The 27,255-nt window shown below is 61.2% G+C and overlaps 1 protein-coding gene across 1 annotated transcript in view; it reads left to right on the top strand.

The window, feature by feature from the left end:
• Positions 1-27,255, top strand: part of NMNAT2 (nicotinamide nucleotide adenylyltransferase 2) — a 47,544-nt gene that overhangs the window by 9,843 nt on the left and 10,446 nt on the right. The window contains exons 2-7 of the mRNA XM_004578832.2: positions 22,623-22,711; positions 23,110-23,177; positions 24,325-24,403; positions 25,120-25,246; positions 25,893-25,973; positions 26,898-26,942. Coding sequence (XP_004578889.1) covers positions 22,623-22,711; positions 23,110-23,177; positions 24,325-24,403; positions 25,120-25,246; positions 25,893-25,973; positions 26,898-26,942 — 489 coding nt within the window. The remainder of the gene's footprint in view (positions 1-22,622; positions 22,712-23,109; positions 23,178-24,324; positions 24,404-25,119; positions 25,247-25,892; positions 25,974-26,897; positions 26,943-27,255) is intronic.

Below are 27,255 nucleotides of genomic sequence, written 5' to 3'. Positions count from 1 at the left end.
GCCTGGTTCAGTCCTGGCTGCTCCGTGCTTGGCTCCAGTTTCCCGTTAACGCCCCTGGGACGGAGCGGAGGGGCCTGAGCAGCTAGGTTCTGGCCATGCACATAGGAGAGGTGGGAAGCTCCCTGTTCCCAGCTTCCTCCTGGTCTGGCTCCAGTGGTTGTGGGCATTTGTGGGAATGAACCACAGAGTGAAAGATACCTCCCCCTGGACTCTTTCAAAAGAAGACCCAGACTCGTGGCGTGACGGTAACATGGAGCCCCCGACCAGGTCTCATTGAGCCTTCGTCCAACACCGGTGCCTGTGGAGCTGAGTGTCCAGCATGCAAACCTGGCGTAGCTTCAGGCCCCCTCAGGGCCAGGGCCCCAGGCTCAGACTGCCCAGGCCGCAGTGTGCACACGTGGGTGGGGAGCAGGCCTGACAAACCGCATGACCCTCCCCACAGCAAGCCCTGGGACCCGGCACTGTGACCTCCTTTGTTTTTAAACAATTGCGTTGCGTATGTCTTTGAAGGGAAGATATATTTCTTTTGTAAAGTGGTTTGTTCCTAAAGTTTTCTGAAATAGAACTGTACATTGTACAGACCATCTGCAGATACAAAAAACAGGTGAAGAATCTTACTGTTGTGCGGTTCATCAAAAACAAGAGGGCAGAAGATAAACAAGGACCCACAGAGCTGCCACCTAGATAAGAAATGGCTCTCACATTCCCTGCTGTGCAGCAGGAGGCGCTGTGTGCGGGGCTGAGTCCTCTGCTGTGCGGGGCTGAGTCCTCTGCTGTGCGGGGCTGAGTCCTCTTCTCTGTGCCGGGCTTAGTCCTCTGCTGTGTGCAGGGCTGAGTCCTCTGCTGTGTGCAGGGCTGAGTCCTCTGCTGTGCAGGGCTGAGTCCTCTGCTGTGCGGGGCTGAGTCCTCTGCTCTGAGTCCTCTGCTCCGAGTCCTCTGCTGCGTGTGGGGCTGAGTCCTCTGCTCTGAGTCTGTGCTGCGTGCGGGGCTGAGTCTCGTGGTCTTGAATGGCTGGTTTGAGTCTCTTCATTTGTCTGTTGACCACCAGTAGGTTGAGAGCTGTACGTTTTCTCGTTGGTCAACTGGATGGTTTATTGCTGTGGATTGTTGTTTTGCTGCTGTTTTCTGTTTACTAAACTGTTTTGATAAGTAAATGGCAAATATTTTCTTTTATTCTCTTCACTCGGTTGTCTCCTTTCCCGCAGCAGAAGCTTCTGAGATCTGGAATCCTATCTGTCTCATTTTGCTTTTCTTTTTAAAACAATCATTTTTATTTTTGGTGATGTTTGCGTAGTTGATTAGGGTACAAAGCGTCAAGGGCTGTAGCAAGGTGGGTTACACCATTACTTCCACATTCTCTTTTTCCTTCCTGCTTCTCGGGGAGCGGGGAGATAAGAAGAGAGCCACACCCAACCTCCCAACCGCCTCCGTATCCTGGGATGGAGGACAGCCACCTGATGCCATCCCAGGGTCTCTGATGTGCAGCATGCTCTGAGAGGGTCCTACTCAGAGGTTTTGATAGTTCAGCAGTTCTGAATTTCTGCCAGTCTTGCCACTCCAAGCATGATGAAATCTCTCCTGAATCTACTGTCTGACATAGTCCACCTTAGAGTCTCCATTTGCCCAAATATTCACTGCCAACACTTGGCTGGGATAATTGATCAATTTGTTCTGTCCTCTGTTGTGGTATCCAGTGTCCTCTGCAGGCTCCAGTGGACTGTCATTTCTTTCATGTCACCTGGATATGCTGTCCACCGCTCTGTCTGAGCCACTGAGGAGGCCCAGCTCACACATGCACTCCACAGCCAGACCATGGAACCTGCAATTCTCTCCATGTTTGGGGTTCTGAGTCCAGCGATCCAGCTGGGGGGATCCCCAAAGAAACTTCATTTGATCCCAGACCTGATTCTTGTGTGTGCTTGCCAGTACAGGATCTGGCGCAGTCCATCACCCCAATCAGCCTACATACACACAGGTGGTTGCAATTGCTGAATCTGCCTCCAGCCCTGTCTGCTACGCAAACCAGTGGGTGTTGCAGCCCAGCCTGATCTTGCGCTCCACCCACTCGGCATTCACAGACACTAGTGGGAGCTGCAGCCTAGTTGGAGCGACCCATAATAACCCCCGCCAGGCTTGCCCCCTGCCCTGGTTCCCGTGCTTGCCCGTATGTACAGCAGACTGGGCCAGTCTGTCCCACATCCCATTCAGCTCTCATACATGTCAATGGGCATTGAAGCCTAGTTCAAACCAACCAGCCCCACCATCCAGCACACACTCCTGCTGGTGGGTGCCACTCTGTCTAGCCATGCCTGCCCCAGTCCTGCTTCTCATGCTCACCAGCTGGATTGGCATCAAGAGGGAGGTTCCCACTGTTACCCTAATGGGCCTACTCCCACTCCTAGATCTGGCACTCTCCAGGTGGTTCTGCAGTTTAACTTGACAGAATTTGCCCCCCATGCCAGCAGCTGCCAACTGATGCTGCAGCTAAGCCGAACCAACCCACCCTCACTCTGGCTTTCTGGCTTATGCATGTACCAGTAAGAACAGTCCGCCCAGCCTGACTTTCCCCTGATCCAGCTCACATGAGGCCAACAGGTGTTGTAGCCTTGCTTGGCCTGGTCTGCCCCCATCCCAGCTCTCACACTCTCCAGTGGGAGTGGTGGTCCAGCAGAGGAGCCCCCCACAGCCCTGCTACCGGGTTTACCCCCACCCCCGGGTCTCATATGTGCTAGTTGGGTGCTGTGGCCCAGTCTAGCATGGCTCGCCTCACCTTGGCATTTGCCAGTGGGTGCTGTAGCCTGGCCCAGCTTGGCCTACCCCCAGTTGTAACTCATGCTGATAGGAGCTACAGCCTAGCCCAACACAGCCAGCTCCAGGTCCTGGCCCTCATGTGAACTGGCTTGTGTGGCAGCCGGACCCAGCCTGACCCACTCTACATTCTGGTACTTGGATTAGCCAGTGAGAGATATGATCCGTCCCACCTGGTTTGACCTGAGCCAAATGTATGCCGGTGGGTACCATTACTGGCCTGGTCTGGGGTGCTTACTTGTGGTTCTTGTGCTCACCTGCAGGAACCTGTGTCCTTACAGAGGAGTTTCCCAAGCTCCTCCATCAGAACCTCTCCCTGTGCCAGGTCTCGCATCCACTGGTGGGTCCATAGGCCAGCCCTCCTTAGTCCACCTCCTGTCCTAGCAGGAACCGAGGCCTTTCTGACTGGCCTTCACCCATTACAGTTTTTACTGTTGTGTGCTACAGCCCAGCCAAGCCTAGTACACACCCAGACACAGCTCACGCATGGCTCAGCAGAGGCCTAGCCAGTACTATACCCACCCTGGTTCTTACAAGTATCAGTGGGTACTGGAGTCTGGCACAGTCTAGTGCAGCCCAGACCCAGTCCACACTTGTGCCGAGGGACATTACAGCCATGTCCAGACCAGAACGCAGCCCCCACTCCATCCCCATGCTCACCAGTGGGAACCATAACACGGTTAGGGCATCTTCTTAGCTCCCTAACCAGGCCTGATCCCAGCCATAGAAATGCGTGTATCAGTGGTTGCTCTGACCCAGCTTGACATAGTCTCTCACCTGTCTTGCCCTTTGCCCCAGCCGGCCCCAGTCCTAACTCTCGCTGGTGGGTGCTGGAACATGGCCCTGCTCAGTCTGCCCCCATCCCTGGCTCATGCAAACCAGTAGGGATGAGAGCCTAGCCCAGCATGACCTGCTCTGTAGCCTGGTTTCTGCACTTGCCGGTGAGCTAAGGTGTACTTGGTCCTACCCGGTCTGCCCCCTTTCACTTGCCAATGGATGGAGCCACCTTGCTCAGTCTGCCTGACCCCCCAGTGAGCTTGCTGGACCATGTGTTCACCAACAGGAGCTGTGACCCACCTTGGGAGCTTCCAAAATCCCCCCACTTGGCCCACTCCCAGACCTAGATCTCACGCATGCCAGTGGGTGTTAGGTCCTTGCCTGGCACAGCCTGCCCCTCCATCCCGGCCTTTGTATGGGCTAGTGAATATTGCGTTCTGGCCCACCCCACACCCTGTTTTAGGATGTTTATGTAGGTGCTGCAGCCTGGACCTGCCCTGACTGTCTCAGTCCCTGTACCTGTGAGTGTTGGCAGGCTCCATGGTCATGTCTACTTCAGCCTGGGCCTGGGCTGGCTATGGCCTGGGCCTGGGTGTGCTGTGACCTGGGCTGGCGGTGGCCTGGGTTGTGGCCTGGGTTTGCTGTGGCCTGGGTTGGCTGTGGCCTGGGCTGGCTGTGGCCTGGGCTGTGGCCTGGGTTTGCTGTGGCCTGGGCTGTGGCCTGGGTTTGCTGCGGCCTGGGCTGGCTGTGGCCTGGGCCTGGGCTGGCTGTGGCCTGGGTTTGCTGTGGCCTGGGCTGGCTGTGGCCTGGGTTTGCTGTGGCCTGGGCTGGCTGTGGCCTGGGTTGGCTGTGGCCTGGGTTGTGGCCTGGGTTTGCTGTGGCCTGGGCTGTGGCCTGGGTTTGCTGCGGCCTGGGCTGGCTGTGGCCTGGGCCTGGGCTGGCTGTGGCCTGGGTTTGCTGTGGCCTGGGCTGGCTGTGGCCTGGGTTGGCTGTGGCCTGGGTTGTGGCCTGGGTTTGCTGTGGCCTGGGCTGTGGCCTGGGTTTGCTGCGGCCTGGGCTGGCTGTGGCCTGGGCCTGGGCTGGCTGTGGCCTGGGTTTGCTGTGGCCTGGGCTGGCTGTGGCCTGGGTTTGCTGCGGCCTGGGCTGGCTGTGGCCTGGGTTGGCTGTGGCCTGGGTTGGCTGTGGCCTGGGCTGGCTGTGGCCTGGGTTGGCTGTGGCCTGGGCTGGCTGTGGCCTGGGTTGGCTGTGGCCTGGGTTGGCTGTGGCCTGGGTTTGCTGTGGCCTGGGCTGGCTGTGGCCTGGGCTGGCTGTGGCCTGGGCTGGCTGTGGCCTGGGCCTGGGCTGACTGTGGCCTGGGTTTGCTGTGGCCTGGGTTTGCTGTGGCCTGGGCTGGCTGTGGCCTGGGCTGGCTGTGGCCTGGGTTTGCTGTGGCCTGGGCTGGCTGTGGCCTGGGCCTGGGCTGTGGCCAACTGCTTTGCTGCCTGTTGACCAGTCGAACACCCACAGCAGAATAGCACTGCATGACCTATAAAGACTTAATGACACTCTGACCTTCTGAGTCATAAATGAGGTGTTGATTGCACACAGCCACACACACTGTCTTCTGAGTGGTTGCCATGGACACCCATGGACCACAAAGCCCCCTCATTCACCCTCCTAGCAGCTCCCCCAGGCTGGAGTGGGTAAGAATCTCAGTGCCTGTTGGAACTTGGGAGTGAGCCCTAGCCATGTAAACTCCATCTCTGAAAGGACCCATTTAGGTAGCACATGCCAGTTGGGATTCATGCCTGGCTTTCCTGGATGGAAGAGCAAATGCCAGCTTTCACAACAGGGGTGGTTTCTGGGGTCTGCTCTCAGTGGCTATTGGCTTGCCCCCACATCTCCTGCTGGCGGGCATCACGTCCTTCCCAAGCTCAGGCTCTCCCCACAGCCCTGCTGGGCGCTCCTGCTGGTGGGCATCACGTCCTTCCCAAGCTCAGGCTCTCCCCACAGCCCTGCTGGGCACTCCTGCTGGTGGGCATCATGTCCTTCCCAAGCTCAGGCTCTCCCCACAGCCCTGCTGGGCACTCCTGCTGGTGGGCATCAGTGTGTTCTTCCCCGGGTGCAGGCTTTTCCCACAGCCCTGCTGGGCACTCCTGCTGGCGGGCATCAGTGTGTTCTTCCCCAGGTGAAGGCTTTTCCCACCTGCTCTGGGCAGCAGGTTACCCATGGTGCCCCAGGCAGCTGGACTCCTCACTCAGGACCCTCAGCCTGTGTGCCCCAGGGGGCTGAGCCCAGGGCTCCAAGCACCTGGGAGAGTCTGTAAGTATTTAGCAAGATAATGGCAGTTTGAGCCAGCAGGTGGTTCAGAGCGCAGTGTCTCTGCTAAACGGGTGACTGGAACAGACATGTGCCTGGCACAGAGGGAACAGCCGGAATGCCCTCTCCCCCTCGTGGCGTCCTGTTTAACCGGGGTAGGTGGAATGCCTGAAGCACAGGCTGGTGACAAAGCCATTTCACTTGTGACGTGTGTCACATGCCAGTCGAGGACAACAGCGTACACCTGGAGACCTTAGTCCCTGTCCACCGTCGCCTCCGTTTCCGGAGGCCTTCTGCAGCTGGCCCAGCTGGCTGCTTCTGTATCCAATCTGTGTACAGGCCTGGCCTCTGTGCCCTGCTGCCCGTGTGGATGGTGGGCAGTTGGGCTGGGATGGCATTGAGTGCCCGTCTATGAATAGGTGCAGTTGATGCCACCATGGCTGCACCAGGTGGCATGTGAGTCAGCCCAGCCGCAAAAACTGTGGTCGTGGCCTGTCTCACGTCAGGGCCTCTGGTCGTGGCCTGTCCACCGGGGGCTCGTGTCAGGGCCTCTGGTCGTGGCCTGTCCCCGGGGCTCATGTCAGGGCCTCAGGTCCTGGCCTGTCCCCGGGGCTCGTGTCAGGGCCTCTGGTCGTGGCCTGTCCCGGGGGCTCATGTCAGGGCCTCTGGTCGTGGCCTGTCCCCGGGGGCTCGTGTCAGGGCCTCAGGTCCTGGCCTGTCCCCGGGGGCTCGTGTCAGGGCCTCTGGTCGTGGCCTGTCCCCGGGGCTCGTGTCAGGGCCTCTGGTAGTGGCCTGTCCCCGGGGGCTCATGTCAGGGCCTCTGGTCCTGGCCTGTCCCCGGGGGCTCGTGTCAGGGCCTCTGGTCCTGGCCTGTCCCCGGGGGCTCGTGTCAGGGCCTCTGGTAGTGGCCTGTCCCCGGGGGCTCGTGTCAGGGCCTCAGGTCCTGGCCTGTCCCCGGGGGCTCATGTCAGGGCCTCTGGTCCTGGCCTGTCCCCGGGGGCTCGTGTCAGGGCCTCTGGTCGTGGCCTGTCCTGGGGGGCTCGTGTCAGGGCCTCTGGTAGTGGCCTGTCCCCGGGGCTCGTGTCAGGGCCTCTGGTAGTGGCCTGTCCCGGGGGCTCGTGTCAGGGCCTCTGGTCGTGGCCTGTCCCAGGGGGCTCATGTCAGGGCCTCTGGTCGTGGCCTGTCCCGGGGGTCTCGCGTCAGGGCCTCTGGTAGTGGCCTGTCCCAGGGGGCTCGCGTCAGGGCCTCTGGCCTGCGCTGGCCAAGAGTGCCCCTTGCTGCTGCTGGCGGGTGCTGTACCTGTTGTCCCCTGACCTTTGCAGTCACGTGTCCACGTCGGGCAGGGAGGGGGATGTCGAACCACCAAGCTTTCCTTAAGAACGCGCGGGCATTGCCCTGACTGTGCTGGGGCTTCTGCTGGAGTCACACCAGTTGGAGCAGAAAACAAGCTAGCCCTGATCGGCAGCTGCAATTGCTTTAGGGGTCACTGTCATGGCCTGTTGCTGACAAAGCCTTGTTGGTTTGAGTCCCGGCTGCCCCACTGCCCATCAGCTCCCTGCCTGTGGCCTGGGGAAGCAGTCGAGGCTGGCCCAGAGCCTGGGGACCCTGTACCTGCATGGGAGACCTGGAAGAGCTCCTGGCTCCTGGCTTCAGACATTGTGGTCATTTGAGGAGTGAACCAGCAGATGAAATCTCTCTCTCTTTCCCTCTGTGGCTCTGCCTTTCAAATAAATAACCTTTTAAAAAAAAGATTGAGACTCCTTGTCTCGTGGCCTCTGCATTGATGTCCCCACATGTGTGTGTCCTGCAGTTTGCTGTCTTGGTTGCAGGGGGACCAAGCTCCTGGCTGTCCCTGGATGCCCAAGCTGCCCCCCATCCCGCACCAGGCTCTCCAGCAAGGGCTGTGCTGTGAGCGTGCGCGTAGGCCGGGGCCTCTCTGTGTTCTTCTCTACTGTCCTCCATTGCTCTGCGATTCCTCATGCTTCCCAGGGGTCCTCTGGAGCCCCGGCAACTGATGAGAAAGGAGCAGTGATTCGGGGCAAAGATGGGGTGGCAGGGGCTCCCCTACAGGTCAGGGTGTATTGCGATTCTCCTCCCTTGCCCACCCTGGCACCTCTCAGAGTCAGGAGTGTGCCACTGCGAAGGTCTAGGGCCGGGGTCACCCAGGAAGCTGATGGCTTTGCGCGTGGGGGTCTCCCACACTTGAGAGCCGGTGTGCTGGTCAGCCACCCCTGGGCCGGGGTCACCCAGGAAGCTGATGGCTTTGCGCGTGGGGGTCTCCCACACTTGAGAGCCGGTGTGCTGGTCAGCCACCCCCGAGCAGCTGGTCCTATTCGTTGCAAGTCGCTGGGACCAAGACAGAAAGATGCTTTCCTAGCGGCCGACATGTGGCTCCTCCGTGGTTGCACTGTGACAAGGAGAAGATGCTGCTTGTGGGGTTTCAGCCCACACCCAGCACAATGCACAACCACACGGCATGCTGACACCCGCAGCGTGCACACACACACACACACCCCTGCACACACATGCACATTGTGTGCACACATGGACACACCTGCACTCACGTGTACGTACTGCACACACATGGACACATGTGAATGCACATGCCTGCACACACACGAACATGCAAATACATACACATGCACACACTTGGACATAAATGTGCACTGTACACACATGCCTCTTATAGCTGCACATAGGTGCATTTTAATCCATTAAAGAAATCTTCAAAAATGGATTTTTGCAGCCAGGAAATGGCTGGGCCGTTGAGAGAGGAGCAGAGGTGACAATGCTCCTGAGAAACTCCGTGTGCAAAGCTGGGGGATGTCCAAGCCTTGTGGCAGGGAGCAGCGAGGAGAAAGGCCAGCTTGCCTGTGAGGCAGCCCCAGCTTCCTCTCCACTTCCCGGTCTGGCACCTGCAGGAAGGCCCGTGGGGTGGAGGCCCTAACCGGCCCTCTGAGTCACCGGGTAGCAGAGTGGTCTGGCCCGGGACACCTTTTCTGGATTGTTGGTGGCCTTGGCTACGCTGCCCACCTCTGACAGTGACTGATAGCGACTGACAGTGGCAGGCAGTGGCTTGTCCCTGTGAACAGGCCTGAGCTAATGCTTGCATCACTTCCGGCGCCTTCTTTCCTCCCCTTGTCTAACCGGCCATGATCGTAGTGTTGGCCACACGCAGCTCACAGGCGTGTTAGCTGCGGGAGGTGGCAGACCTGCCCCTGGCCGTGCAGTGAGGGGGTGACGGACAGAGGCTCCGGTGCTCTGACTGAGTGTGGAAGGGCAGAGGGCGCTGTGGCCGTCTAGGAGATGTGGGCATGTGCAATGATGAGAGAGGAGCAGACGGAGCAAGGGGGTGCTGGGGAACGGGACGGGGTACCCACAGAAGGTCAGAAAGCCGCTTGTTGCACTCAGCGGGGTAGGCCCCAGTTCACCGTTCAGCAACTCCCCCCCCCCCCCCGTTATGGGGATACAAGAAGGTTGTCCTGAATGGTGCCAGCAGCACCATGTCACCAAAGACAGGTTCACAAGCTTGGTACTGGCGTATGAGAGGCCTTGGGGTGGGAGTGGGGGAGACCCAAGTCCAGGGGCTGCTCCCTTGTGCACATGGTGGAAGCTGTGACCCCCCGGGGCTGACTGGGTCAAGCCCCCCACCAAGCTGGGAGGGGCCTGGTCCCCCCCCTACAGCTGGCCCTCCCTGCACTTCCTCCAGCCATAGCTCTGTCCATCTGCCACGTCCAGGTCAGGCCCTTGGTCGCTGCCCGCTCGGCCGGGAAACTGCCTCAATCAGCTGTGTCCTTGGAACACAGCCCTTGGGCACACACAGGTCCTTGGAGTGCTGGGTCATCTGGTCTGTGACTGAGGGAGCATGAGGGTGGCAGCCCAACCGTGTGAGCCACGAGGCGGGCAGATCATGAAGGCTGGGGCAGGCGGGCAGACCACGGAGGTTGGGGCAGGCCAAGGGCAGAGACCATGGAGGCCGGGACAGGTCAAGGTGTTGGTGCTGAGCCCACGGGTGGGGGCCCAGCCATGTGAGCTGCATGTGAGCCTTGGGTGTGAAGAGCTGGTTCCATGTAAGCACTTCTGACCCCATGTCTGCCCCAAAGCTGCTGCCACTTTGAAAATTCTTTTATGCCACTTTTATGATCCATCGGTTGGTCTGCAGGGGCTGGGCAAGAAGACCTAGGTCCCATGGAAATTTGTCGGTGTTTCTCAAGGGGAGGATATGGAGGCCCAGCAGGGCCCTCTGTCCTGTTGCGGGGCACAGCATCTTCCCCCAGGGGACCCTGAGGGAGAATGACTGCTCCAGGGGGCTCAGGCTGCCTGTGGCCGCGGGTGCTTCCCACAAGGCCTGCACGCTGAGTATAAAACGCTTTCCTGAGCTTTGTCCGCAGCTCATCTGCATTTGCATAATGAGAACACTTGGCCGGCTGGCCAGGGACTGTTGCTTTTTATAGTCGTGATTGCGTTTGCGTGCTGAGGGGTGACGTGGGGTGGAGCGTCAGGATCTGTGCTTACAGACAGATGAGCTCAACTAGGAAGGAATAGCACCCAAAGTCGCCTTTTAATCTATTTATAGCTTTTGGAGGCAGGCAGAGGTGGGGTGAGGCTCACCTCCCGCCCAAGCCCAGGTCTTTGCCCAGAATCTGCAGTTGGAGATGGAGCTGTGGCTCAAATCCAGGTGCTCCGGGTGGGATGTGGGCGTCCTATGACTTCTTACAGTGAATATTCCTCCTTGTCCTGCTTTTCAGAAGGACTCTTCCTTCTTGAGTGTTTATTTATTGGAAAGAGACACAGGTTACATCTTCCTCTGCTGGTTCCCTCCCCAGACGCCTGCAGAGCAGGGCTGGGCCAGCTGAAGGCGGGAGCCAGAACTCAGGCTTGCCAGGCGAGTGCCGAGGACCCCAGTGCTTGGGCTGTCCTCTGCCGTCCTCAAGGCGCATCGGCAGGATGCTGGGTCAGAAGCGGCGCTGCTGGGACTCCTTCTGGGTTCTCCCAGCTGTGGCATCCACATGTGGGACCCCCGTGCTCCAGGCCCACCCCTCATTTTGCCTTTTCAAGGTGACCTTAAAACACTCCTATGTTTAATCATCCATCCTTGTTACCATGAGGCAGGATTTCCAAAATTAATTATTGTGTTTGTGTCTTTGCTTTGGCTCTCTGCCTGTTCAGCAGCTGTGCCCGCGAGAACCACAGTTAGCACTGACAGGCTGTTTTGGGGACACATGACACGCCCCGTGGTGACTGCTGTTCACAAGGAGGCCCTTGAAAGGGCCCAGTGCATGAACACGCTGTGGGCTCTGTGCTGGGCACTAGCACACGACTCCTGAGGGTGCCTTGGGGACACACCACTGCCGGGCATGCCTGAGCACGGCTCCGCCCCTCCACCCCAGGGCATGTGAGGGCCTCCTGACTGTGGGCCCTGCGTCCTGTCCACTGCCTTGGTCCCTGACACAGTCCCTGAGAGCCTGCTCGTGGTGAGCGCCTGCCAGCACCTCCAAGGGCTGGCTGTGTGTCAGAGCAGGTGTAGGCAGAGCTCGGTGTCAGCGGCTCCTGAGGCGCCCAGGCCCGTGTGCCGCCCGTGGGTGCTGGCTGCCGCTGGTACAGAGCCACGCCCCTCTCTGCTCAGTTCTGTGGTTTGCCAGCTGTGTGACGGGGCAAGACTCCAGGCCTCGATGCCTTAGTTTGCCTGTCTGCTCAGCGGGTGTGCGGCAGGTCCCGACTTGTGAGGGGTAGAGTTGGAACAGGCAGTGCTGGGGGCTGTCGCGCCTCACTGGGAGTGCTGCGTGCGGTGTAGGCTGTTCTTTCACTCAGTTGGTGAGGTAAGGATGTGGCTATTACGGTGACAAGCCAGGGGCTGGTTTTCGAGTGCTGACTTGTGCTGGCAGAGGCCAGGACGGGCGGTCCTAGCACCCAGCGCCCTCCTGTGCGCAGCAGGCCCCAGGGTGCCGCTGTTCTGTGGTCTGCATGGTCGGCCTACCACCTTCGCTCCCCTCAGCTCGCTGCAGCCAGTCCAGGCCTCTGTGCGGCTGCCGCCTGCATCCCTCCCTCTGCCCACCGCAGACTTCCCCACCTTCACCCTGCTGGCCGCCTGCCGCGTGTGCAGGCGAGGGCGCTGTGGGGCCCTGCCAGGCGCCCCCTGCCCCTCGGCTGGATCTGTTGCCCGCCGTGCTGCCCATGTGTCTGTGCTGGTGCCGGGGCAGCTGGCTGGAGGGCTATTTCAAAATGGCTTGAACAAAGAGTCCAATCTTTGTACTGTGTTCTTAGGTTTGCTTATTGCATGCAAATTGCCCCTCAGTATAATTGATTTGAAAAGAAAAGAAAGGGGCCCGGTGGCGTGGCCTAGCGGCTAAAGTCCTCGCCTTGAAAGCCCCGGGATCCCATATGGGCGCCGGTTCTAATCCCGGCAGCTCCACTTCCCATCCAGCTCCCTGCTTGTGGCCTGGGAAAGCAGTTGAGGACGGCCCAAAGCCTTGGGACACTGCACCCGCGTGGGAGACCTGGAAGAGGTTCCAGGTTCCCATCTTCGGATCGGCGCGCACCGGCCCGTTGCGGCTCACTTGGGGAGTGAATCATCAGACGGAAGATCTTCCTCTCTGTCTCTCCTCCTCTGTGTATATCTGGCTGTAATAAAATGAATAAATCTTTAAACAAAAAAGAAAAGAAAAGAAAGAATAAAAGCCTGATGCAATAAACAGATGGGAAAATTGGGAGAAAGGGAAACAAGGAAACAATCAACTTAATTCAGGGCCTGGACACGTGGTGCACAGGAAGTGACACGTGGTGCACAGGAAGTGACACGTGGTGCACAGGAAGTGACACGTGATGTGGGGGTTGGGTCCTGGACACGTGGGTGAAGAGGAGGGACTTGCCTCGGAGTGCAGGTTGGTATTCAGTGAGGTGTGTGTGGGGGAGAGGCCAGTCAAGACCCGACTGGACACGCCCTGTGAAGAGCGTGTGGACCCATGGCAGCGGCCAGGCAGCTGGTGTCATGCTGTTTATTTGTGGTGGGACCATAAACCCAGTCCCAAGTGGCCCAGCACTGCCACAGGACTAGGAGCTGTGTGGGGAGGGCACCCGATGACCGCGTGCCAGGGAGCATCTGCCCGATCGGGCTGCGTCCACTCACCTAGCGGGATCGTGGTGAAACCACTGTGGTTCCCTCCTAGCCGCCGTGTTGTCAGCAAGCAGCCGGCCCCCCTGAGGAAAGCCAGGCGTGGCGGCTTTCAATGAACAAAAGTCTGTCCCACGTGCAGGGCAGCGCCAGCCCTGAGCTCGGCGTGCCCCGCCCCTGCAAGCCAGCGCCACCTGCGTGGAACCGCTGAGTCCCTAGGAGTCTCCCCTCGCGGGCAGGAGGACAGATGGCCTGACCTGGACCGCACCGGATGCCTGCAGTGTCCTTCCTGCTGGTCAACCATCATGTGTGCCGCTTATCTCTGGTTTGATAAAATTCCTAAACTGTTGCTGGCATCTGGGAAGGTGCAGGCCGAGGGTTAAGGACCGCCCGTTCGGACCCTAGTCACTGGGGAGGCCTTGGAAACGACGGCTGCGGTCACCTGGGACTAGGGGGCAGTGGTGTGCACGTGGATCCTGCAGGCAGGCTGCCTGACCCCTCGTCTTCTGAGGGGTCATACATGGGGTTAAGGGGAGTGGGAGACTCCCCCAAGCTGCTTGACTCAGGCGGAGAATGCTGACTTGTAAAGAGAGCGAGGCTGGTTTTGGGTCTTTGGGGCAAATGTTCTTTCCCTTTCTTGTTAAACACGACCAGGAGTGGCAGCCCCAAGGGCAGTCTGGGCGACAGGACAGCGTCCACCAGCCGGCAGAGCGGCCTAGGTCAGCTGTGCTGGAACGTCTGGCCTGGACCTATGACCTCCCTGGAGAGGTTGGTCCTTCCATTGAGGTGAAGGTGCTGGGGTCCCTGGGTTATTGATGGGTCCCTGATAGGTTATTGATCAGGTCCCTCCATCTCTGAACCCCAGGTCTGACCCCCCAAGATCTCCCTAGGGCACTAGTTCCCAGTTCTTTTTGCTGTTGTGTGTCCAACGCTGCCCCCACTCCTGTGACAACTGGCTGCCCAGCCTGGGTTTCCATCTCTCGGTGCCCTTTGAGGCCCTGGCTGCTTGCTACTTGGCGTGCAGTTGGCAGGCCCTTGGAGGAGCTGGAGGAGCCTGGTGGCTCTGCAGCAGTACTGCACGCTGCTTCACGGGGATCCGGCCCCTAGTTCATCGTGAGCCACAGGGAGACCTGGGGCCCCTGCCATGCACTGCGTCCAGCATGGGGTCCTGGGTGGTCGGAGGCCTTTTGCCCTCTTGCCCCGCCTCCATGCCCACACTCTGCTCCTCCTACTGCTGTGTCCATGGTCTGGTATCCCTGGCTCTTTCTCCCAAGTTCTCCCTGAGTCCCGCGCGTCCTCTGTGCCTGTCCTGGCTCCACCTGAGGATGACAGGCACTGCTGTGGCCTGCTCTCTGGTTCTTTCTTAGCCAGCCTGTCTGGTCTTGAGAGAGCACCAGTGCCAGGCCTGAGCTAGCAGAAGCGGGACGCTCTGTCACAGGCAGCTGGGCTCCCAGCGTCACAGTCCCCACCCTGTGTGCCTGGTGCCTCAGGACCACAGGCAGCCATAGGTGCTGCTGGGTCCCTGCTAGGAGGGAGTTGATGCTATGGCCAAGGGCCCTCGACTGCTATGGAGTTTGCCCTCTTATTTTCCTGCTATGGGATAGGGAGGCCTTCCAGAGTGGGAAATCGGGCAGCTCTCACTCACCTCCCCCTGCCTGCCCTGAGGGATCCAGGAGGGCCTGCCTGCTCACATGGGGGTCTCCGGTTGGCCCCCAGTGCTGCAGCCCTCTGTGGGGTGGTCAATGTGAGGGGGGCTCCCTCCCACCAGGGATCTCTGGCTGGATGGTCAAGGCTCTGTTTGGCCAGGGCCTGTGTCGCGGCTAGCTGAGCCAGCATAGTAGGCACGGCGAATGTCTGAGCGAAAAGCACCGACACACGGAGACCATGATGGTGTTAGAAGTGCTGGGAGCCGTCTCTCTGAGCCGTCTCTCCACAAGCCTCTTTATTACCATATTATCTCCTCTTCCCCTAAGCCCATCAACAGGACATAGGACGCCAATGAGTCTGCAAAGGCTAGGTGCTACTGCCTTAGGCCCGATTCCTGAGTGCTCAGCTTAAGGAATGTAAATCAACTTCTCAGCCCGCAACAGGCCTGGGTTCCCTCGAGGCTCTTGGGGCTTGGTCTGGCGTAGTATCCATCCCATGTCCAGGGTCCTGTGGGGCCGGCCGACCCTTGTGCGGCTGCTGTGGTTCAGTCAGTGTCGGCAAGGCATTGACTGGCAGTCACCACGGGGAGGTGAAGGCACCGAGCACCAAACACGTCACAGGCCCTGGGATCAGACGCGGAACACCACATGGCCTAGGCTCTGCCCCATCTGGGACGTCCGCCCCGAGATCCATGGGGAGTCTGCGTGGCTGTTACTTTTTGTGACAGCAGAAAGGGGGTTATCAGCATGTGGCAGTCAATCAGGAAAGGAAGGACGCCTGCTCCCCCCAGCCCGGAGTGGGGTCTTGTCCACATGGCAGTTGGGGCTGGGATCTGGCTCCTGAGTGGTCACATGTGGTCCTGGACTCTCAATGCTGTGTACTCACCACGCTCTCTAACCCGGTGGCCCCAGGTGAAGACAGCTCTGCTCCCAGAGGACACTTGGCAACACGCGGAGACGGTCTGGTTACATGCGGATAAGGCGTTTCTGGCACGAAGGCCGAGGGCTCTGCCAACATGTACTTTTAGAATCTTTAGACTGGCAGAGAGCAAGCAAGCTTCACCACCTGCTCACTAATTCCCCAGCTGCCCATCGTGGCTGGGGTTCAGAGCTGCCCAGGCCTTCCATGTGGGCAGTGGGGACCCACCTGGTCACCTGTGCCTGCTGGTGTGCAACCCCGGGCAGGAGCCCAGGTTCAGCGCCCCCTGCTGCTGAGCATCTGAAACATTGACAGGGAGCACAGGAGATGGGCTGGGGTCATGGGAAGGATGTGTCTGTGGGTGGGGACATGTGGCCCCTCCGGGACCCAGCCCAGGCCTGGTGCCAGGGCCTCGTGTCAGCCAGGCCAGCTTGGTTCAGTTGACCAGTGGCACCTGCAGGGTGTGCCGCATGCCAGGAGGGCTCAGCGCCTGCCCTGCCTCGGTGGTGCTGGCCACCAGCCCATGTGATGACAGGTGCCGACTTCTCAGTTTCACAGATGCCAGCCCGGAGAAACCAGCAGGGAGCGGGGGTTTGGCCCTGGTGCCCATGCCCTTGGTCACAGGTGGGAGGTGGCTGTGGCACAGACAGTGGAGCCAGAGCTGAGGTCAGTGGGCCTGGCTGCTGCCCTGGACTGTAGCGGTCCCTGGTCAGCTCTCCCCGTCATTGTCAGCTTCTCCTCCCCCACACTGGGTGTCTGCCAGGCCTAGACCTACCTCCCCACGGGCCGGGAGGAAAGTGGATGCCCATCCGGGCAGGCAGCGTCTGTCAGAAAGGTGACAGCACCCCCTGCGGGGACAGCCTGCTTGCCTGTGATCTAAGCAGGCTGCCTCCCAGGGCAGGCCCCGCAGGACACAGCCTGGTCCTCGTCCATCTGAGGCTATCTGGGGCGGTCTCCTCCCCACCAACAGCGGCCATTACACTGGCATCTTGGCCGCCTTGGTGGCTCGGGGCCTGTCCTCGCGAGCAGAGCTGTGTTGACCTGCAGACATGTCCTGGGCCCTGACCTAGGAGCTGCTGGTGCCCAGCAGCCCTGACGCTGGAATCAGACCCCTGGGCAGTGCTGTCACCATCGCCAACACCACTGGGGCTGGCAGCCCCGCCGAATCGAGAGCGTTCAGGAGGGCTGGGTTGTAGGGAGAGGGACTTTGGAGTGACCATGAGGACCCTGAATGTGGAGCCATGGGTTTTTCATGGTCCACTTCCTCCAAAGCATCCAGGCACCGCCAGGTCCTCTCCGGGGGATATGGGGAGAAGACTCTTGTGGGACTCACTCCCTTGGTGCTGTGGCTGCAGGACAGTGGCAAGGGAGGGGGCAGGCCTCCTGGGCTGGTCCAGGGAGTAGTCAGCCCCAACATCCATATGACAGCAGAACTAGCCTGACTCAGAGCAGACGGACTGGGGATGTGGGTCAGTACCCAGGGGACTGCCTGGGGCAGAGCCGTGAGCTGAGAGCCTCAGCAGGCAGACTTCCCAGCATGCTCTCTGAGAGCCCAGCAGGCAGACGTCCCAGCATGCTCTCTGAGAGCCCAGCAGGCAGGCTTCCCAGCATGCTTTCTGATTCTCCAGAGTTGGCTGATCTTGGCCTTGGACTGTGCCCTTCCCTCATGGGCTAACCTGAGGGGTGGTCTCGGAGCGGTGGAGACTGGGGGGCTAGGAGCCTGTCCTTGGGCTGCTCCCCCAGTTCCTGGTCCTGCCAGCTCTGAGAGCAGCTGCAGTGCCAGGGGCTGCCCTCCTCTTCCTGTCTGGCTGTAGCCACCTGCCCCTGCTGAGGGCTGCGGGCAGTGGGCAAGGTTGAACATGACCTTGACAGGCAGTGCCTTGCTGAGTGTGAGGGCTGTGGAGTGAGTTGGGGGCAGGGTGTGAACAGGGGATGGCTTTTATACCCAAGCCCCCCCGGCCCTCTCGAGAGGCCAGCCCGGTGAGTGGTCAGTGCCCTGCTGTGAGTGGGTTGCCCGGGCTGTGCTGCCCTCAGCCCACCTGGAGACTGTGGTCAGGGCAGCGAGCAGATGGCCCCACAGTACAGTGCCAGGGAGGGGGGCTGGGCCGAGGGCCCCATCGCTGACAATGGGTGACCTTGAGCCCCACTGAGGGCAGGAGAAGCCAGGTCGGCCCAGCACGTGACTGGATTCTGGGCAGGGGAGGGACGGAGTATAGCCTGGATTGCTGCTGGCTGCTCCCCCCGGGGGATTCCGTAGGCCTGGCAGCCCAGACACTGCCCCAGCCATACATGCGGGTTGGGTCTGGGGGCAGATCGGGCTGAGCCAAGCTACATGAGTCAGATGTGATGCGGGACAGACTGGGCCAGGCTGCAGCACGTGCTGGCACGTGTGAAAACCAGGAGTGCAGGCTGGCCTGGCAGGGGTCACTGGAGGTCACCCCAACTGGGCCACAGTGTGCGTGAAGACCTGTGGTGGGCTGGGCTGCAGCACCCATCAGCTCGTAGGAGAGATGGCGCTGGGGTGGAACTGGCCAGGCAGCTGTATCCACTGGTGTGTGTTGGCTGGTGCAGGTGACAGACTGAACGTGACCCTGCACTGGCTGGCCCACACAGGTTCAAGTTAGGTCAGCTCAGCAAGCTTTCTTGGGGGACTCCCTGACTAGACCAATGGCCTCAGATCCCAGTCCGCAGCTCCAGACCCTGCTGCTTGCCTCGCCAACACACTGCCCAGCCCACTGCCCAGAAGTCCATGAGCAGTTCTGATGCCTGCTGCTGCCCACGTTCTCTGTGTGTGTCCCCACCACAGGCTTCGGTGCCGTGGCGGCCGGGACTGCATCCTTAGGGGCGGTGGCACAGGACTGTCGGCCCCAAGCCCTTGCCAACTTCCCATTAGGTGACGTTTGAGTGAGCGTTCTCAGCCCCCAGTGGGAATCCCACTTGGCTCCAGCCTTTGCTGCAGGCTGTTCTGCGATTCAGAGCCCCTGTGCGTCACGGCCGCCTGTGAAGCCCACAGCAACGAGTGCAGCGGCCCAGCTGGGAGCCTGACTCGGGAGGCGTCCTTCCCATACAACCAACCTCCCAAGTGGTGTCAGGAGGCAGGCAAGGCGCCTGCGCAGCAAGGTCTCCTTTACAAGCCAGCCTCTGAGGTGTGACAATCTCGGACTGCGGAGGTGGCCAGAGCAGCGGAGGGACCTTCCTCCCACTGCCTGCAGGGAGCTGTGGGCACCGGGGATCGCCAGGGGCCAGGCACAGGGCCCTGACTCCATGCCACAGTGGGGGTGCTGAGCCACTGCTTGGCACACCTGCATCCCACGGTGGGGGTCTGAGCCACTGCTTGGCACACCTGCATCCCACAGTGGGGGTGATGAGCCACTGCTTGGCACACCTGCATCCCACGGTGGGGGTAATGAGCCACTGCTTGGCACACCTGCATGCCATGAGTGTGGGGGTGATGAGCCACTGCTTGGCACACCTGCATCCCACGGTGGGGGGGCTGAGCCACTGCTTGGCACACCTGCATCCCACAGTGGGGGTGATGAGCCACTGCTTGGCACACCTGCATCCCACAGTGGGGGGTCTGAGCCACTGCTTGGCATACCTGCATCCCACAGTGGGGGGCTGAGCCACTGCTTGGCACACCTGCATCCCACAGTGGGGGTGATGAGCCACTGCTTGGCACACCTGCATCCCACGGTGGGGGGTCTGAGCCACTGCTTGGCACACCTGCATCCCACAGTGGGGGGCTGAGCCACTGCTTGGCACACCTGCATCCCACGGTGGGGGGTCTGAGCCACTGCTTGGCACACCTGCATCCCACAGTGGGGGGCTGAGCCACTGCTTGGCACACCTGCATCCCACAGTGGGGGTGATGAGCCACTGCTTGGCACACCTGCATCCCACGGTGGGGGGTCTGAGCCACTGCTTGGCACACCTGCATCCCACAGTGGGGGGCTGAGCCACTGCTTGGCACACCTGCATCCCATGGTGGGGGGTCTGAGCCACTGCTTGGCACACCTGCATCCCACAGTGGGGGGCTGAGCCACTGCTTGGCACACCTGCATCCCACAGTGGGGGGCTGAGCCACTGCTTGGCACACCTGCATCCCACAGTGGAGCACCAGACTGAGTCCTCCTCCTGCTCTCCAGCCTGGTTCCCTGCCCATGTCCTGGGAGGCAGTGGACAATTGGTGTAAGTCCCTGGCTTGCTGCCACCAGCTGGGGGCTGGGGAGGGAGTTCTGGCTTCCGACACGGGCCTGTGCCCCCCCCTTGCCCTCACTGTTGGGGTCATGTGGGGAATAAGTGAGGGGACAAGTGATTCCTGTGCTGTCACTGCCAAACCAATCGGTCAATCAATCTTTAAAATTGAATATGCTTTCCCTGCCAATGGGGACTCCTACAGGAAGCCAAGGAAAGGGGGACACTGTCAGGCGGGTGTCTGGATTGCACGGAGGCCGTGCTCCTGGCTGCTGGCCCTGGATTGCCCCATCGGGGCCCACGCATGCCCCCTGTAGTCAGCTCCTGGGAGCCCCAGGCCCTCTATCCTCCCCCCGATGCCCCCTGTGGTCAGCTCCTGGGAGCCCCAGGCCTCTGTTGGGACCACATGCCGATCAGCCATAGAGGGTTGTGTTTTGGTAAAACACAGTACAGTCCCAGTATACTACGTTTCTCATCGAGGACAGCACTGGAAACAGCATCAGGGCTTCAGTTCCCCGTCACTATGAGCCTGTGTAGAGCTAGACTGCAGTGCTCTTCAGCTCACACCCTGCGCACCTGCGCATGCTACCCCGCACCGCGTCGTGGTGAGGTTGGCCACCCCTGTGGGTCACACGGGGCACCGGGCCCTGTAGCACATGTGGCTGTGACAGGGAGAGTTTGGGGGTTTCTTGGAGGCCCAGCATGGCTCTGCCCTATTCCAAGGCTGTAGGTCCCAGCAGCTGAGTTGTTTGAAATCCTTCCTGTGCACAAAGCCTTGCACCTGGCGAAGTCATGTGATTCTATTTGTGATTGTGGGAAGTAGCTACGTTCTGTTTATGGTGGCTTGTGAGGGTGTCTGAAGGACTGGCTCACCCCAACCCACAACAGGGCCTGGCTCACTCAGCCACAAGGTGTGGCTCACCCCAACCACAGGGTGTGGCTCAACCCAACCAACCACAGGGCGTGGTTCAACCCAACCAACCACAGGGCGTGGCCCACTCAACCACAGGGCGTGGCTCATCCAAACCACAGGATGTGGCTCACCCCAACCATGGGATGTGGCTCCCCTCAACCATAGGGTGTGGCTCATCCAAACCACAGGATGTGGATCACCCCAACCACAGGGCGTGGCTCACCCCAACCACAGGGTGTGGCTCACACTAATTACAATGCATGGCTCAACCCAACTACAGGACATGGCTCATCCCAATCACAAAGGCGTGGCTCACACTAATTACAATGCATGGCTCACCCCAACCACATGGTGTGGCTCAACCCAACCAACCACAGGGCATGGCCCACTCAACCATAGGGTGTGGCTCACCCCAACCATGGGATGTGGCTCACCCCAACCATGGGATGTGGCTCACCCCAACCACAGGGCGTGGCTCATCCCTACCACAGGGCGTGGTTCACTCAACCACAGGGCGTGGCTCATCCCTACCACAGGGCGTGGTTCACTCAACCACAGGGTGTGGCTCATCCCAAATGGGATAGGGTCTGCAACAGACACGAGCCCCGCATGCTTGAAGGTGCTGCAAATAGTTATGTTCCAGCTGGCTGGTGTTTCCTGCAAAGGGCAGATCCCCAAGCGGAGTGGCCTGTGACATGGATGCTGTCAGGCACGGGCCCTGCCCTGGCTTGCAGTCTCTGTGCGTCGTGATTCACTACATTGAGATACAGGCTGAAGCTAGGACCTGCTCACTGCCAGCTTGAACCCCCATGCTGTGGTCAAACAGCAGCACCCGGACTGCCTCTGGGGCCAGACAGATGAAGCTACTACTGCCATTCCCGGGAGACATGCCAGCCTCTGCTGTGGCACACTGTGGGGCAGCCAGGGGCCACTCGCAGGCCAGCTGACTGGCTCACCCAGTAACGGGCTCATGACTTGCCCTCACTGCCGCAGGGGCTGGGGAGTGCTGATGGCTCCTGGCCCCAGTCAGCGACTGACCCACTGCACACAGATGGGCATCATGGGGCTTCACAGCGGCTCCTGGGTGGCCTCCTTGGGAGGTGAGGATTGGATGCGCGGGGGTTCTGGGCCATCCTTGCAGAGCCCTGGGTAGCCTCATGTGCGCCATGGCTCTGTCTAACATCCATGCGTGACAAGCATGGCACCTGTGTGCACTGCTGTTTGTGCCGTGGGGGCACCGTCGGGTGCACAGAACACGGGGAGTTCGGCGAGCCGTCTGTGCTGACCCCGTACGGGTACAGCTGTAAAAATGACTGTTGCTGGTGAAAGAACCTGAGAGAGGCAAATGTAGGAAGAATTACTATTTTACACCAAAGTATTTATTTGAAAGGCAGAGTTGCAGAGGGAGAGGGAGGGAAAGGCAGAGAGAGAGAATTTATCCCCGGGTTCACTCCCCAAATGGCCACAACACCAGGAGACTGGGCCAGGCTGAGACCAGGAGCCTGGAGCTCCATTCAGGTCTCTCGCGTGAGCGCAGGAGCCCAAGCCCTTGACCATCCTCTGCTGCTTTCCTGGTGGATTAGCAGGGAGCTGAATTGGAAATGGAACAGCTGGGACTTGAACCTGTAGTGCTGTGGGGTTCCACAAGCAAAGACTTACTTAGCTTTGTCAAAGCCTCGGCCCCTTGAGGCCTTTGCCAAGCTCATCGTTCACACTGGGGTTCTCACAGGTGCCTGTGGAGGTGAGCTCGGAGCTGGAGGTCCCAGGGCTGCTGACCAGATGCCCAGGGGCCTTCAGAACTACATTAACCCTGGCATTCTGGATGGTTCTGCTGGGCACTTTCCGCACAGCTGGCTGGGAAATGGGGCGGCCGGTGCTGGCTGTGGCTGCCTGAGGGAGTGCACCTGCTGGCTGTGGCTGCTACGCTCATCCATGCCTTGCCTTTCTCCTTGCTAGAGCGAGCCCGGGACTATTTGCACAAGACTGGCAGGTTCATTGTCATCGGCGGTATTGTCTCCCCCGTGCACGACTCCTATGGCAAACAGGTGGGTGCCGACCTCACCCCACGCCCTCACTTGCCCACCCCATAAGCACATCCTGTGTCCCTGGCCTGTGCCCCAGCCCTGTGCCCTCACCCACCTGTGCTCTCGTCCACCCACCTGGACTGGTGAGTCCCCCCGTCCCCAAGCCCCACCCTGTGCCCCTGGCCTGTCCCTTGCCCGCCTGTGCCCCACCCACCCGCTCACCCTGGGCTGGTGAGTCCAACCCCTCCCCCCATGACCATGCACCACTGCGCCTCTGCTGAGCTTCCGGGAGAGCTGGCACCTCAGGACTCAGCGTCCGTGGGAAACCGCTCCAGGGAGTGGGCCAGGCCCCAGCAGCCTGGGGAGGCCTTTCCTGGGCTGTTGGTGAAACAGCGTCTGAGCTTTGCTGTCACTTCCAGGGCCTCGTGTCGAGCCGGCACCGCCTGGTCATGTGTCAGCTGGCTGTGCAGAACTCCGACTGGATCAGGTAGGGCTAGGGGCCTGGGCAGTGCTGGGCAACCAGCCAGGGTGCCCTGCAGGGGCCTCATTTCGAGCCAAGCCACAGGCCAGTGAAACCCACAGGGAAGTTTGGGGTTTTGTTTTCTTTGGCCTCCGAGTCACTGCAGGAAAATCCAAAATGTTTCCCAGTCTCATCCCAAATGGCTGCTGCTGCTGCCCCTGCTTCTGGGAGTCCTGCTGACTCGCAGCCTGTGGCTGTGGGAACAGATCTCCCCAGGGCCCTAGCCACAGGGTACTACGTGGGCCTCTGTCTCCATCCCCACCCCCTCCAAACGAGTGGCCCCCAGGGGTTACTATGAGCTGCGGGGAGGGGCTGTCTCTGTGTGAGGAACAGGTGCCCAGCCCAGCCTCTGGTCTCCCGGGAGAGGGTGGAGTGGAGAGAAAGTGGTTTTGTCTGTGACCAGCTCATGTAGGACGGAGCCCTGAATGTCACAGCTCACCCCCAGAAGAGGGCCCGGGGGCAGGCACTGGGGAGGGGCCGCCCTGCTGTGATGGACTCAGCAGGTTCGGGAGCAAGCCCCTGTCCACTCTGGCTGCCCCGGGTGGCCTGGGGGGTCCTCCAGCAGGGTCAGGTGTCGCCCGTCTGCTGTGCGTCACGGCAGGGAGCAGTGGGCTCAGGGCTGGTTAGTGAGAGCCGCTGGTGTGTGTGTCCCAGGGTGGGTGGGGACAGCCCAGTTCAGCAGGCTGGTTGGCCAGCCGTGAACTGTGCATGGTGGGGCTGGGCTCACCCACGCAGCCTCCTCTGCAGGGCACTGGCCTTCCACACTGACCCTCAGCCCACAGGGTGCTGGCCACAGCGAGCTGGGGGTGACCCCTCCAAGGCGGGTTCCATCCCAGTCCTGTGGGGCTGAGAGAAAGCCCCACTCACGGGTTAGATAAGTGAAACACCCAGAATTGAGGCCAAGGAAAGCTGAGGGAGCTTGGCTGTGGTGCTCTGTGCCCCGGGGTGGGGAACAGGCAATGAGGGGTTCTGGAGCCCCACAGGGGGAGGTGTGGAGGCTGGGGCTGGCCCTGAAGGGTGCATGCCAATGCATTCCCACTGCTGAGGCCCCATGTGGGGGCTGCAGGGAGGGGCCTGTGGGGCTGGTGGCGCTGAGGGGTCTCTCTGCTGCTAGGGTGGACCCCTGGGAGTGCTACCAGGACACTTGGCAGACGACCTGCAGTGTGCTACAACACCATCGCGACCTCATGAAGGTGAGGGGGCCGGGCCAGAGGGGCGGGGACACAGGCTGGTCTCTGCCAGCTGCAGGAAGAGCCGTGAGCGCCTGAAGTTTGGTACCCTCGGCCCTCGTCCTCGGCTGCCCTCTCAGGGCCTGTGGCTGGGAGAGAGAAGAGGGCAGGCAGAGGAGTGAGTGGGGACAGGCCCTGGAAGCAGCACCCTCACTCCCAGCACTTTCCTGTGAGCCCCGGGCAGCTGGTGCCTGGTGCTCGTTCGTCAGCAGGGCGACAGGTGCACCAGTCGCTGGAAACCCGAGGAACTCAATGAATGACCAAGGGAGAACTTTTGTGGGCTTGAGCGGGGCCTAAGGTGGGACTGCAGGGACCCAGGGCACCCACATGCCGGGCTCCATTCCAGCTGGCAGCACAGCACTGTTCCAGGCGGGTGAGATGGTGCCTCATGTGTGTGAGCTCACAGCCTCATCGCCCTTGTGGCTGCCACCATGTTAGGTGCCAGACACTTGGTGTCCGCCTGCCCTGCTGGCCCAATTGCTGGGACCTGGGGAGGGCAAGGCAGAGCTGCTGTGTAGCCCCGGCCTCCCACACGTGCCACAGGGTACCCTGGGCAGCCAGGCGGCTGCATGGAGCCCATTGCAAGGCTCCCCTCTGTTCCAGCAGCCTCACTGACGGTCACAGGAGGACACGTCCAGGGTCACCGGTAGGGACACTAACGCGGCTCTTCTCTTGCCCAGCGGGTGACCGGCTGCATCCTGTCCAATGTCAACACACCCTCCATGACGCCAGTGATCGGGCAGCCGCAGCAGGAGACACCCCCGCCCAGCTACCAGAACGGCAATGTGCCCACCAAGCCCACGGCAGGTAGGCCCCGGGTAGCACTGCCCTTGGGGCTTACTGAGCTTGTACCAAACTGCCCCAGAGGCCACCAAGTGGGGCTGGCAGGGGCGTGGGTTGGCACCCCCAACAAAGGTTTGCTGCAGATTGAGTCTATGATGAACGCAAAGGATGGCAGTCTGCCACTGGGTCACCATGTGTAGCATAAGCAGGGCACAGCCCCAGAGGCCAAGCCTCAGGCTGCACACGCCCGTGTGGGCACCCAAGGCCAGACTGCACACGCCCGGGTGGGCACCCAGGGCCAGACTGCACATGCCCGTGTGGGCACCCAAGGCCAGACTTGGGCCAGCCGCCTCCAGTGCGAGCCATGCCCAGGCTGTCCCCTGACCCACGGAGGAAGCATACAAGGGTGGCCCAGGACACCCTGGGGCCAAGACGCTCATACTAAGGAGACAGTTGGCCAGCCACGCTGGGGCCCCCATCTCACCCAGCCCGAGGGAGGGGTGGAGGACGCCGTCGGTCTGTGGCCACTGTCTCGGGGGTCTTGGTGCTTCTGTGGTGTCTGATCACTCCGTGCTGCAGCCCATGGGACCAGGTCACAGACTGCCACTGTGGCTCCATGTCGTGCCTGGGCAAGCTCTGAGGGTCCTTCCCGCCTTGTCCTCTCCCACAGCCAAGATCCTGGGCAAGGTGGGCGAGAGCCTCGGCCGGATCTGCTGCGTGCGCCCGCCTGTAGAGCGCTTCACCTTCGTGGGTAAGGACCAGTGCCTGCCCTCCCGGCCTGCCCAGACACCGCGGATGAGAGGAGGGGCCATGCCATGGAGCCCCTAGGGTGGGGGCAGTGCTGGGCACAGAGAGGGGACCCCATGCCATGGAGCCTCTGGGGTGGGGGCAGTGCTGGGCACAGGGAGGGTTAGAGAGGCCACTCCGTGGAGCCCCCGGGGGCAGTGCTGGGCACAGGGAGGGGACCGCATGCCATGGAGCCCCTGGGGTGGGGGCAGTGCTGGGCACAGAGAGGGGACCCCATGCCACAGAGCCCCTGGGGTGGGGGGCAGGGCTGGGCCCTCAGGAGCATGACCCAGAGGGTCCCCAGCCTCTACCATGTGGGGCCTAGAGGGGCAGTGTCTGCTGTGAGCCAGGAAGCAGCCTCCAGCATTGGACCTGTCACCTGCCCGGTCCTGACCTCGGGCTGTGGGGCTGTGAGGAGTGAGCCCGGTGTTGGGTGGCAGTGGAGGTGCAGATGGCCTGGTGCAGGGTGGGACTGGGGAGAGCAGGGGCACCCACAGGGTCATCATGCACAGGTGTGGCCCCGGAGGGAGGCCGCCCCAGCCACGGGGCCCAGCCCTGCCTGTCCTGCAGGCTCCCCGGGGCTCAGCCACAGTGAGGTCAGACCCCTGCCCTCACCCAGCCTGGGCAGGGCTCCCCCTGCTGACCCCTGTGCCGGGTGCCCTGCCTGGGCCCTGCCCCACACCCTCCCAGCTGGCCTGGTTGCGCTGGTTCTTTAAGTCAGTGCCCCTGGCTGGGGAGCCCTGGGTGCTAGGACCCTCTCCTGTGTGCAGCCCCTCTGGGCTGTGTGAACGCGCCAGGGACGGACACCTGCCCCCGGGGACGTGCCCGAGGCCCCACCCCAGCCGTCGGCCAGGCAGGCTGAAGTGCCCGTGTCCCCTTGTCTCCACAGATGAGAATGCCAACCTGGGCACCGTGATGCGGTACGAGGAAATCGGTGAGTGGACCAGGCGGGCGGGGCCGGGGCGGGGCCTGGCCGGGAGGCGGGGCCAGGCCTGACCAGGAGCTTGACCAGGAGGCGGGGCTCGGTAGGGAGGCGGGGCCGGGTGGGGCCTGGTTGGGAGGCGGGGCTTGTCCGGGAGGCGGGGCTGGGGCAGGGCTTGGTGCCTGAGGCGGGGCTTGATCAGGAGGCGGGGCTTGGTGGATGGGCGGGGCTTGGCAGGGCCGGGCCTGCAGGCTCTGCCGGGATGGAGACTGGGCAGAGGGTGGGGATTTGGGGGAGCTCTGTCCCTACCCTGTGGCTCCTGCTG

Source organism: Ochotona princeps, chromosome 10, assembly GCF_030435755.1.
Source record: "Ochotona princeps isolate mOchPri1 chromosome 10, mOchPri1.hap1, whole genome shotgun sequence".
Lineage (NCBI taxonomy): Eukaryota > Metazoa > Chordata > Mammalia > Lagomorpha > Ochotonidae > Ochotona > Ochotona princeps.
The sequence above is the reverse complement of the archived record's forward strand: the minus strand, read 5'-3'. Positions and strand labels throughout refer to the sequence as shown.